The 13,623-nt window shown below is 35.7% G+C and overlaps 1 protein-coding gene across 2 annotated transcripts in view; it reads right to left on the bottom strand.

Annotated features, from left to right (window-relative positions):
• Positions 1–13,623, bottom strand: part of LOC136025920 (gastrula zinc finger protein xFG20-1-like) — a 47,629-nt gene that overhangs the window by 14,028 nt on the left and 19,978 nt on the right. For both annotated transcript variants that reach the window (XM_065701991.1, XM_065701992.1), the window contains 2 exons: positions 10,166–10,459; positions 919–1,089 (listed from right to left, as the gene is read on the bottom strand). In XM_065701991.1, coding sequence (XP_065558063.1) covers positions 919–1,089; positions 10,166–10,459 — 465 coding nt within the window. The remainder of the gene's footprint in view (positions 1–918; positions 1,090–10,165; positions 10,460–13,623) is intronic.

Genomic DNA, 13,623 nt, shown 5'->3' with positions numbered 1-13,623 from the left:
ACAAACATTATATGGAACAATGGGCAAATTTAATAACTTATAACCATATCACCTGAAGCTCTGGGGGGGGGGGGCTTATCACCCCAGAGATATGTTTATTGCAACTTTCAACTATGCTGAACCAAATAGCTATCTCAAAATGTTCATCAGATGTCTTTGAGAGAAGGAGTGGCATAGAAGGGGGGCTAGTTGCCATCCAATATCTTGGATCATTTCAAAAGGACACTGCAACTTTTAATTTCCTTTTAAGAACCCTCTGCCGATCTTCTAGAACCATTAGTTCGACATAATTATCCCGAGTAATAACAATAATAATAATAATAATAATAAAAAGTCACATCCGTGATCTTTCCTCTGGCAAAACATACAAAATTCCACATATTTGTAGAAAGGAAATCGAAACATCTGCGGTAGGGTTCTCTCATAGGCTGAACCTAATTTTAATAAAGTAAAATTACTTAATAAAGTAATTTTATTAAAATCACTTGACTTTTCTGGAGTGTTTCACCCCTTTTCCGAAAATAAGGCAAATTTTCTCAGTCTCCTAGCTGTTGATGGGTAACATTAAACTTAATGAACTATATTATAACATTATATATTATATATATTATATATGATAACATATATTATATATATTATAACATTAAACATTAAACTATATTATATATTTGGAATACGTACAAAAATCCATTTCTTTTGATGTATTAATTGGTATCAACATAGGGGTTCAACGACATTAGGGTTTCGGTTATTATTGGGCCGAGTTGCTCCTTGCTTACAGTTAGTTATTACAAACTGTTTGATATGAATAAAATTTTCGAGAAATTTCAGAAAAAAAAGAAGGCAAACAAATACCCGTTAAAATAGAGACAAGCATGACGACATATAAAGGTTCTACCCAAAACATTTTTTACTTACCCTGATTTTGCTCATTTTTTTCATTACTTGCTGTCTCTTCATTTCCCCCGTCAAGCTCCACCGAATCACTAGTAACTTGTGGTTCTCCTTGAGGTTCATCACTCTTAGAATTGTCATTTTCAATCTTAAACATCTCCTCTGAAGTCACTAAATTTCCAGTTATTGAGTTACCTAGAGAGAATACAATAAATTGTGGAGGAAAAGACGATGACAAAAAGTGGGATTGTGCTGATATTTCCGGATCTTAAAGACTGAGCAAAATTATTAAAAAACAAAACGAATATTGAAATCAAATGTAAAAGCTATTTTCAACTTTTAAGAAAATTTGGGATCTTATGCACTATTACCCACTAACTTGAATCAAAAGAGAGTTCAAAAAGCATAAGTGACTGTTAAAATACAAACGACAAAGCCCTTATTATGGCAAAAAAAAACCTTTTCTTTATCAGCACCAGAGGCTACTCAAAAATGGGTGATAAACTGGTTGAATGGTTCGGAGAAGAATAAAGGAATGGTCTAGCTTCACTAAAGGTATAGCCGTATTCCAATAATCTCTCCTTACAAACAAATACATACACAAGTTTAAATTGTGTCGCAGATTAGTTATTGTTTGCTGGTAGATGGCATGTGTGTCCTAAAGTAGGCCTAAAGTAGAAATTGCTGAATGTGACAGGAATCGAGTTTTGTACTTCAAGGCAGATTTTACGATACCATATGAAAAACGTCCTCGTGGACACAAAATTTTTTATTCCTGTTTTGGGTCGAAGTTGAAAAATATGCTTCTTTGCCACGGAAAATTCTGTCTCGAATTAAAAATTCAAATTTTTAGTTTAAATTCAAGTTTTAGATTTAAATTCAAAATTCTGTTAAAACTTACTTAAGCAGTATTAAAAGTGTACTATTAGCGTTTTTGCTCGGGCAGGTATTCAAAACAGTCCTTGTGTAGGACACTGAATTACTAACAAAATTAAGGCGTATGGAAAAAGAGGCATCAAACGCAAAGCCCACTCGCGCTTGATACCCATGTATTTTTATCTTTAAAGTGCATGTTTTAAAGATGAACTTACCTCCTCCAGCCCCACTTATCGTTCTTCTGCCCTTTGCGGACAGCTCAGCGAACGATTTTTGGCAATTATCCCAAAAGTTTGAAAAAATTAAGTGAAAGCTACGATGTTTTAAATTGAATGATAATAATTGTTTCAATCATTGACAGTATCAATAGCTATGTACTAATAGACAACAATTTTAATGGTCGAGATTCAGCTTCATCCGTAGAATTATATTTTTGAAATTTCCGCTGGACTATTTTTAGATTTCAAAATACGCCGAAAATAGGTGAAAAACATGCAAAAACAGGAATTTTTTGCTATGTTTTTAAACCAAATTTAGATCATTCTCAAAGAAAGTTTAAGCAATACCATAATTCTGGCTTGGAGAATGATTTGATTTGAAACTAGACAATCGAATGATATAAATATTTTGCCCTTCAATGGTTGTTTATTAATATGTTCTCTGAGGCCAACCTTATTCTTATTTTTGATTTGATTTGATCTTGTTTTTTTATATTCTTTTGATGTTTTTATTTAAATAAGGATACAATAAAAATGCAAATAAAATGGTCAATGTCCCTATTAAAATTGGCGTTCCTGGTAACTGTAGAAGCTGAAAGATCTTATTATAATGTTGGGCTTAATTATAACAAATTACACAAGGTTTTCCTAAGGACAAAATTAAAACCAAACCGAAGATAAAGACTTTCACGTCTGTCAAACAACGTATATAAAAATAAAGAGTTTCAAGATACATTGCGAAATAGCTTTTCTTATATACACAAATTTCTTATATACAAAAATTTTTCTTATATACAAAAAATATTTCTTATATACAAAAATCACATTTTTGGTAATATTTACTTTCCCTCTTCTTTGGCTGGTTTATAATAAGAAACATCGGCTTATTGATCATTAATCAAGCACATTTGAAGGAACAGTTTAAGCTTGAGCCTCCCTCCAAGTATTGAAATTGCTTGTGCCCACCATCCTCTACTATTTTTCGTACAAGCATCCATTTTATGAGGTTGTGTCTCACTCTTCAAATGAATGCGATCAAGTTCAAAGCTTGATTGAGATTAAATAAAAAAAAGTTTTTTCAACTAAATGTAAGGAGCAGTGTTGTAACAAGCACTTCAAATTTGTTCTCAAGTATCAAGTATTAAGCGTTTCCAATTTCTGTACTTACATATCAAGTATTAAGTACCATATCACAATTGTACTTAAGTGGTACTTGAGTTTTAAGTACAGAACTTGTACTTAAGTAGTACTTCAATTACTACTTAAGTACAACTATACTAGTACCATCTCTAGCTCAGTCATATCTAGTTGCATAATGGAAATAAAATAAAGTCATTTAATAAAGGCATTATTCAGTTTCAACAAATAATTAAACACCACGAAAGACAGTATAGCTCTGCTTCTTTTAACGTCAGTTAGTTCTAAACAGCAACAGTGCCACATGCATCCACTAGACAAAAATCATCCAACAGTCTACCAAAGTAACTAACTATGGTATTCAGGGTAGTTCTAGGAATTCTTCAACGGTTGTTTTCTACTTTTTCCATTTAGTCCGAACTGCACAGCTTTAAGTCAAGATACATTCAAAGAAGTGTAGCCTCCCTTGCATAAGGTGAATGATTTGTCTTCTGGTGGAGATGCTGGTACTGGGAATATGGTTTTAGCACTGCTGAACACTCAAGCTTGAGGTCTCCAAGCAAATTCCTTCGTTGAGACAAAATGAATCCTCCAGTTGAAAAAAGTCTTTCAACAGGAGCTGAAGATGGCAATACACAGTTGTACTTTCGAAAAACTTACATTACCCACATGAGGGTAATGTAATCCTTGAGAACGCAAAGGTCCCTCCGATTGTCTCCTAGAACCTGCAAAACCTCTCTATCTTCACTTTGTTAAGTGCTGAGTTAGACTGTAATGAATCGCTCTCATCTTCTGAGAATTCGTAAAAACCATCACCTGACAAGTGGCTGGACTTGTCGTCATCAGGATCACTTGTTCTCATCCTTTTAGCCTCCTCAGCCAACATTGTTGCAGCTGCTTCATTCCAGGTGTCGGGGAATATTTTGTTTTTGAAAATGGGCGTGCTGCATGTTGCGAGGACGTAGTCTTTGCAGCTTCGGACGGAACCCCCCAGAAAGCTAAACCGCCGCTCAACACCATCTAGTAGTGCGCTAACCAATGGAGCAGTTTACTTCACAGACTGCTTGAGCTTCATCAGTTTTTTCTGAAGGCTTTTAATTGTCAGGTAAATGCTTACCAAAGAAACAATTTTTTTTTCAGAATTTTTTTTTTTCAAACGATACTGTTTGAAAAACTACTACTTTTGAGTCTTGAAATACCCTTTTTTTGAAAAATTCTTTTCTGTAAAAAAAAAGGTCTTTCCATTGAAGCGGAATGTACTTAAGAGAGCACTTGAAAGTCTTAAGAATTTGTGGGTACTTGAGAGCATCACATAACTATTTATTTTACTTAAGTATTAAGTACTCCAGGAAGAATGTACTTAAGTAAAACTCAAGTACCTTGATTTTGTACTTAAGTAGTACTTGAAGTACTTCCCAACACTAGTAAGGAGCAACATTAAAACTTAAAACAAACAGAAATTATCAGACATGTGAGGGGGGTCACCCACTCGTCAATGTTTTGCTCTTTACGCTAAACTTCTAATTTTGTCCCAATTCCTTAAGATCGGAACAATCGAAATTTCGTGTAAGTACGTTAATTCATCAACAGATAGTTGCAAGTCCATGGGACTTGGAGTATGTTATACCGCACCCAAATGTGATGGAAAAAATACGGTTCTACCTGATGATGCAAGTTCTAAAGGTAGTAGTAGTGATAATGTGTATTTTCAACAAAGTGCGCTTGGTTCTGAAACACAGTTTGATGATGAAGAAAAAATCTTCAATTTTTTCCAGTGTCTTATTCCCTAATTTCATCAGGACAATAGAAAAGGAGGAACATGAAGACTCAGTCCCCTTTCAACCAGATGTTTCGAGTCTCAGTTTGGAGACCAAAGCAGTTAAACCAAAGTTTAGTTATCTTATTTATTCATGGTCACTGAGCGAACACATAGAGAATGAGCAGTATTTCCAGTAGAATTATCCGGAATTTTATGCTTTAGAGATAGATTTGGAAAAATTTTATAAGAAGGTGATTCAGGAGAAGTATTGTTAGCAACAAGAAACCGGGATTTGAAATAAGTAGCTGTAAAAAAAGAAGAGATTTAAAGCCAACTAAACTAATCCAATTAGACTCTGGCCAAATTTTACCAAAAGATATATATTTTTTTCGAGCAAAGCTAGAGATATTCTGGGAGAGGATTGTTTGATTGTGACAGAATATCATCAGAACTCAATGACATTAACTGAATTTATTAACAACCATGGACAGCTGAGCAAAGATAAGAGTTATCTATCTTTTTCAACAAATATGAAACAGAAGTTTGAACTAATAGACACACAAAAGAATCGGATTTTCATGCTGATTTTAAATATAAAAGTTTCATCAAATTTAGTCTTACTCTTAAAAAGTTACGAACCTAGGAAAATCATCCTTAATTTGGAAATTAGGGGGAAATACCCCCTAAAAGTCATAGAATCTTAATGAAAATCACATTCGCATTCAGCGTATCAGAGAATCCTGCTGTTGAAGTTTCAATCTCCAATCTACAAAAATGTGGAATTTCGTATTTTGCCAGAAGACCGATCACAGGTGCGTGTTAATTTGTTTGTTTTTACACGGGTGATCGTACCGACACAGTGGTCCTAGAATGTCACGAGAGGGCTCATTCTAACGGAGATTAAATGTTCTAGTGCCCTTTTTAAGTAACGAAAACAATTGGAGGGCACCTAGGCCCCCTCCAACGCTCATTTTTTCCAAAGTCAACGGATCAAAATTTTGAGATAGCCCTTTCGCTTAGCATAGTTGAAAAACCTAATAACTATGTCTTTGGGGACGACTTGCTCCCTCAAAGTTCCCTGGGGAGGGGCCCCGCTCTTTACGCTAAAGTTTTTTTTTACTGTTTTAAAAAGTAGAGTTGAGAGAAAGAGTCAAACTTTAGAGTAAAGAGCGGGGCGTTGAGGAGGGAAGAGCCCCTTTCATATGCGGAGTAATTTCTGTTCGTTTTAAGTTTTAATGTCGCTTCTTAGTTTCAGCTAAAAAAAAACTTTTTTATTTATTTAATCATCTATAGAATCAAGACTGGAAATTGCCGGCATTGAACAAAGGCGACCATATTCTTGTTGACAAAAATGAAAGTATATTGGCTATTGACTTTGGATTAACTGAATCTTTGGAGACGGCAAATGTCAATATCTGTGGTAATCCTGGTTACCAACTCCCAGAAATTGAAACCTATGGAGCCAAATATAAGATAAGACCGGTAACAACTTGGTCCTTAGAAGCATCATTGGGTTCCCTTTTGATTGGCAGAGAACCATTTGATAACGGCTATGTTCTTATGAAGCTAAACGCGTGATTGACTTGAAATTAATGAACAAGAAAGCTCAATTGGCTCGTAGTTTAGTTCGCAGGTGTTTGCAACTGATGAGAGACAACAGACCAAGTATGAAAGAAATACCTGAAGATCCTTCGTTGAACACAGGTATGATCGCTTCGATTGAAAACAGGCCACTTTTAGGAATACGTCAAATGGATTGACTTAAAATTTTTTGTGTCTTTGCTTTGTTTATTATATTTTGCAATAAAAATATGATAAATTATATAACATTTGATTTATAATTAATAAACAGGAATGCTTCACGATTGGCTCGTAGTTTACTACGCAGGTGCTTTGCAACTGACCAGAGATAGCAGACTAAGTGTGAAAAAAATACTTGGTTCAACATAAGCATGAGCGCTTAGATTGAAAACAGGCCACTTTTAGGAATGCGTCAAATGGATTGTTTCAAAACTTATTATTTTTTGTTGTATGATATACCCACTACTGCTCAAGTTGTTCATGCATTGACACGCCGGTTTCTTTCGCTAGTTTTTTTCACCTTAGCGTAAGAAAGACTAAGAGAAGTGACAGAATAGATGGGAAATATATAGTTTGGGCTATATATTTGCACATTCGGGAGTGGGGGTAAAGTATTTGGACAGTGTGAAGTTAGAAAACAATTCTTACTTCATAATATGTAGATTAATTGTAGCTTACACATTTTGCATGCATATTCGCTGTACTTTACCCCCCTCCTAATGTGCAAATATATAGCCCAAATGTAATTCTAAAGCATTGTATTTTTTTTTTCATGTTTAGTATATTTTATTAGGATTAATCTAACTTCACTTCTTGAGTGGTAGTGGGTATATAATACAGGTTCCCTAAAAGAATTAAAAAATACGAAGACTCTAGGTGCTGATAGTGTGGTCAATCTGTTTCCTTAAATACAGTGATGGAGAAGTTAAGAGACAATTTACTGAAGATTATGAAGATGATTTTCAAAAAGAGGAAGTACCAAGTGATTTTACGAAAACTTTAATTAAATCCCTATGTAAGGAAGATAATAAGAGTGAGTGTGGTAATTATAGAGGCATAAGCTTGGTTATGCCTTTAAAGTTACTGAATATGATAATACTCTTCAGACTTATAGATGATGTAGACGAAGTTTTAAAAGAAGAACAGTATGATTCTAGAAATGGGTGAGGATTCATCGACCAAATTTTTATTCTTAGACTGATAATTGAGAAGTGCCTCAATTATCAGACCCCGTTAGTCCTTTGCCATGCAGGTTATAAGCAAGAGTTTAATTCAGCCCATAACGGAGTATATTATATTAGTATAAATATTATACTAGTGTCACCAAGCTCAGCCCTTTAACTGCCTGTTTTTTAAAACCATTTTATTTGCAAGGATATACCATGACACACTTATGTAATACCAAAAAGAAACGTACTTATATAATATTATTATTATATTCTCTGTGTGTGCATAATATTATTATAATGTTGAACCACCAAGGACGGTGAAAATGACGTGAACGAATAAATTATATAAAGAAGGAAATGATGAAATGAGAAAATAAACAACGTGAAATTGTTTTAATTGGTTAAACGAATACTTACAAAGGAATATGTATCTTTAAAAATCTGGAATTCAATGTCTTTATGAAAAAACCTCGATATTTGGCAGTTTTTTTTCACATAGAAAGAACTGGGGCCTGGAGGGCGACTGCCCCCTGCCTCATAGCAAATTGCACCCCCTGATGAGATATGCTTGTAATTATTACAAATTTGACCTCGACGCAGACACCCATACAATAATCTAATCCACCTTTCGGCGAATTTCCAAATTGACTGAAATAGTAATCGAGAAAAATAGGCAAATCACAAGAAACTGGGATATACCTGTATAAACGAAAATCAGCGGATTTGGGAAAATGCGTGGATGTGGTTTTTGGCAGTTGTGGGTGCCAATTTAAAACCAAACAAATGTGCGGGGATGAGGGAAATCAGTGGGTTGCGTACAGTGTTGCCACTTCTAGTGGTTTATCACTAGTTCTGGTAATTTTTTATATTGTCTAAGCAAACAATAACTAAATCAACACAGATATCACTACATTATTAAAGAAAATCACTAAATCAACCAATAAATAACTGATATCTAGTAATTTTCTTTCACCGGGTGGCAACTCTGGTTGTGCGTCAACCTTGCTAACTATCCATGTGAGAGAAAGGCATAACGATTAAAATGTCGATAATTTTTGTTGCCTTCAATGGTTTTGGAGGATCTTTGTTGCAAACGTCGTAAAACTGGCGAAAATGTGGCACTGCCGTGAAGTCTCACAATTTTGAAACAACCAAACAGTTGACACCAGAAAAAAAATGTTCTTAGTTTGGCGTTCTCGGAACTTAAATAAAAGGAGATAATAAAGACGTAGATAATTTCGAAGACAACACTGTCTTTATATGATGACAAATAAAAGGTCAAAGAGGGATAAATCCTCTTAATATACAGTGATAAATTTCACAAAAAAATACTAGATTTTCCTGTCGCATATGCAGTGAGCGTCATCAGTAGTAATACTGATGACGCTCACTGCATATGTGACGGAAAGATCTAGTATTTTTTGTGAGATCTACCAATGTCTATTACGGATTTATCCATGTTTGAACTTATTCGCCTTCTAATCCGATAAGCAGACCAATAAATTATGAATCTTCTTTTATTTCGGAGAAGGCAACCGTAAACTAGGGGTTCAATTGAGTTTGATGTGTGAAGGAATTCAACGGCTGTTTCAGTTGAAGAAAGGGGATCCAACGGCTAAAATAATGTTTGGCACCTCCCCCAGATTCGAAACTACCCTTAAATTCATATTTTTTGTGTATTCCAGTGATTTTGTTATTTTTTCTTCTAGGAAAATTAAAGAATTTGATTTCTATAAAGGCTGGTATACCTAGATGTCAAATAAGTTTAACAGGTTGACCTGATGATAACGTTCCCCAGTCCGACAGCGTGAAACTCGGAAGCCATAATCTACCTTGCAAGACCACACTCTACATGATTTCACCAATGGAACCTGTTTTGCCAAATACCGATGAGTAAGTCTACAGGTCTTTTCGGCCATCTATTTGTTAACTAACAACGTTAGATAATAATATTATCCATTCTAGCTGAGTGGTCCGTGCGCTAGATTTGCAATCCAATTTCCTTCAGAAAAGGCGTTCGATTTCTGATGTCGCCCGTTATTTGGTTTGTGAAGGGGTCAGTTATCTGTGTAGACCTAACCAGAGTCGACTCAGCTCCAAGTCGGTATTTTGAGAAACACGGGGATGGTAAATAGGTAAGGTATTCGAAAGTACAGGATGGCAGAACCCCAGCCCCGCATTGCACTTCCCGGCAGATGGCACTACTGGCACCGCCAGCAGCGAATTTAAAGTCTAGTGCCAAATGTTTTGCCTTGCCTTGCCTTACTTCTCTCTCTCTCATTCAAATAATGTCCTGTGGTGACGCAGTGGGTTTGACCTTAGCTTGGTAATACGGGACCCAAAGATCGAATCATGCTGCAGTAATGCACTGCAGGGCCGACGCGGGGACCTGAGTAGTCAAGAAGAGTCGTTAATCTGATACAATACAATGCCTTGCCTTACTTACTCTTAGATACAAGTTTTTTTATTGGTGGTGGCGTTAAAACCCTACCCCCCGTCCTGGATACGGCCTTGATTACTATATAACTTACCATTATGAAATCCTTTATTATCTTCTTCAGGTCCAGTTAGTAAACACTGGACAGCCTCAGTAACCTCAGTACAAACTCCATTTGTTAGAATCTGACTAGTGCTATTCTCATAACTGAACTCGTTTTGAGATGGCAAGTCACGAAAAGTTTCATCAACAGAGACAAGTTTTTCACTATTGGCTTTCAAAAACATCACAGTCCTATGATCATTGCTTTTGATAAGAGGTTTATCAGGCAAGAGGGATAAACCAGTTTCTTCATCGAGTTCCATCTTGTGAGCACGCAATAAATGAGCTAGAAATAAATTGAAAAAAGTTTGAAAAAACACTAGAATCCAAGAGAAATAGTGATCAATATGAATAGAATTTATAAAAATTTATAAAAGGCAAAATTTATAAAAAAGATAAATGTCAGAATTCTAAGAAATTTTTCCAACCGGACTAAAGCCTATGTTTTGATTAAGACCCTATTTGTTATCTTTGACTCGCTATCTTTAACTTTTCAGTATTAACAAGATTTTACCTTCTAGCTATATCTTCAAGAACCTCAGAAATTTCCCTGCTTTTCTCATTTAATCTATTATTTTCTTTATTTTCAACCAAGTTTTAAGCATTTTCGTTCATATTCCTTGCTGCATCTGCTCATTCCATCCATCGACTTTTTAGTTTTCCAATTATTTCCAATTTTTTACCTTGTAAGTAGTTCCTCTCCTAAATTTATTCTTTAAGTTAGCCCTAGAATTTCCAGATGACGTCTTCACTTTCAACATCAACAACCCTTTCTAAGAATAAGTGAATGTAGGAAGGTAAACAACAGTAAGTGAAAGTTTTTCACCAAACTGAACGGAATTTTTTGTTTTAACCTTGCCATACCAGAAAAAAATTTCTGGATACGCTCTTATAAATAGTACAACAAAACCTGAGTCTAACCATTCAAAAATTTTCTCCGCACATACATACATATAAACTAAAACATCTTATAAATAGTACAACAAAACCTGAGTCTAACGGTGCCAACAAAAATGCAAATTTTTGCTCATTTTTGAAAAGGTTAGTCCTAGGCACCAGTTTGTTTGTTTTTCTAAGTGAATTAAGGCAACCTTAATTCAAAATCTTCGAAGGCCCCCAATGGCCCCCTCGTATTGATGGTACATATCCTCAGCACAATTATTCTCTTTTTCTATGACTTAAAAATATTAGTTGTATTGGCATTACTATTATAATTAAGTGTTTTCAATGGCTTCCACATGAGATGGCAAGGAGGCACACATCCTCCTAAATAAAACCATAATGAAAAATAAAATGGCCTAAGTTGTTTACACTTCCCGTATAAAAAAAACCTTTCAAGAGGCGGAAACTAATCTGGGGACTGTTCAATTGTTCGTGAAAAGACTTGTTGAATTTTGAAAAGGATGTATCTAGGGAATTGTTAATTTTTTTTTATTCGCACAAACATACATATAAATTGAAACTTGATTCTTCCTGAAGCCAACCACTATAGTTGAAATATTCATGAAAAAACAAGAGCTAAGAGCTCATACGGCACTTGTGACGAGGCCAGAAGAGCTGAGAGCCAAAAGCTCATATGGTATGAGCTCTAACAAAATTGTAAGAATCAATAGATCGATTTAAAAGGAAAATCAGAGGCTTAATGCCTATCGGGATTTAAAATAAGAGCTCTGAGTCACGATGTCCTTCTAAATATCAAAATTCATTAAGATCCGATCACCCACTCGTAAGTTATAAATACCTAATTTTTTCTAATTTTCCCTCTGCCTTTAGCCCTTCAGATGGTCGAATCTGGGAAAACGACTTTATCAAGTCAATTTTTGCAGCTCCCTGACACGCCTACCAATTTTTATCGTCCTAGCACGTTCAGAAGCACCAAACTCGCCGAAGCATTGAACCCCTCCCCCCAACTCCCCCAAAGAGAGCGAATCCAGTACGGTTATGTCAATCACGTATCTACGACATTTGTTTATTCTATCCACCAAGCTTCATCCCGATTCCTCCACTCTAAGCGTTTTCCAAGATTTCCGATTTCCCCCTCCAACTCCCCCCAATGTCAACAGATCCGGTCGGGATTTGAAATGAGATCTCTGAGACATGAATTCCTTCTAAATATCAAATTTCATTAAGATCCAGTCACCCGTTCTTAAGTTAAAAATACCTAAATTTTTCCAAATTAACCCCCCTCCCCCAGCTCCTCCGAAGAGAACGGATCCGTTCCAGTTATGTCAATCACTTATCTACAGCTTGTACTTATTCTTCCCATCAAGTTTCATCCGATCTCTCCACTCTAAGCGTTTTCCAAAATTTCCCCGGATCCAATTCGAGTCGAAAATGGAGCATCTAAGACATAAGATCCTTCTATATATCAAGTTTACTTAAGATCTTTAAAGCAAAATAAATAAGATAATGAGATACAAAATAAATAGATAATTAAGATATTAATTAATACAATATATAAGATATAAGAAAATCTTATAAATAAGAGCTTTAAAGCACAAGATCCTTCTAAATATCAAATTTCATTAAGATCTGATCACCCATTCGTAAGTTACAAATACCCAATTCTTCCAAATTACCCCCCCCCCCCACCCAACTCCACCAAAGAGAGGGGAACCGGTCCGGTTATGTCAGTCATGTATCTTAGACTTGTTTTTATTCTTCCCATCCAGTTTCATCCTGATCTCTCCGCTTTAAGTATTTTCTAAGATTTTTGGTCCCCCCCCCTCAATGACGCTGGATCCGGTTGAGATTTAAAATACGAGATGTCAGTTACGAGGTCCTTCTAAATATGAAGTTTCATGAAGATCCGATCACTCCTTCGTAAGTTAAAATACTTCATTTTTTTAATTTTTCAGAATTACCCCCCCCCCCCGTTCCCCCAAATATAGCGGATCCGTTCCAATTATATCAATCACGTATCTAAGACTTCTGCTTGTTTTCCCACAAAGTTTCATACCGAACCCTCCACTCTCAGCGTTTTCCATGATTTTAGGTCCCCCTCCAAACTCTCCCCAACGTCACCAGATCCGGTGGGGATTTGAAATAAGAGCTTTGAGACACGATAGCCTTCTAAATATCAAATTTTATTGAGATCCGATCACCCGTTCGTAAGTTAAAAATACCTCATTTTTCAGAATTAACCCTCCCCCCAACTATCCCAAAGAGAGCGGATCCGTTCCGGTTATGTCAATCATGTATCTAGGACTTGTGCTTATTTATCCCACCAAGTTTCATCCCGATCCCTCCTCTCTAAGTGTTTTCCAAGATTTTAGGTTCCCCCCCCCCCAATGTCACCAGATCCGGTCAGGATTTAAAATAAGAGCTTTGAGACACGATATCCTTCCAAACATCGAATTTCACTAACATCTGATCCCCCGTTCGTAAGTTAAAAATAATTCATTTTTTCTATTTTTTCCAAATTAACCGGCCCCCACTCCCCCCCCCCCA

Source organism: Artemia franciscana, chromosome 4 (assembly GCF_032884065.1).
Source record: "Artemia franciscana chromosome 4, ASM3288406v1, whole genome shotgun sequence".
Classification (NCBI taxonomy): domain Eukaryota; kingdom Metazoa; phylum Arthropoda; class Branchiopoda; order Anostraca; family Artemiidae; genus Artemia; species Artemia franciscana.
Note: the sequence above shows the minus strand (reverse complement) of the source record. Positions and strands in the feature narration are given on the sequence as shown.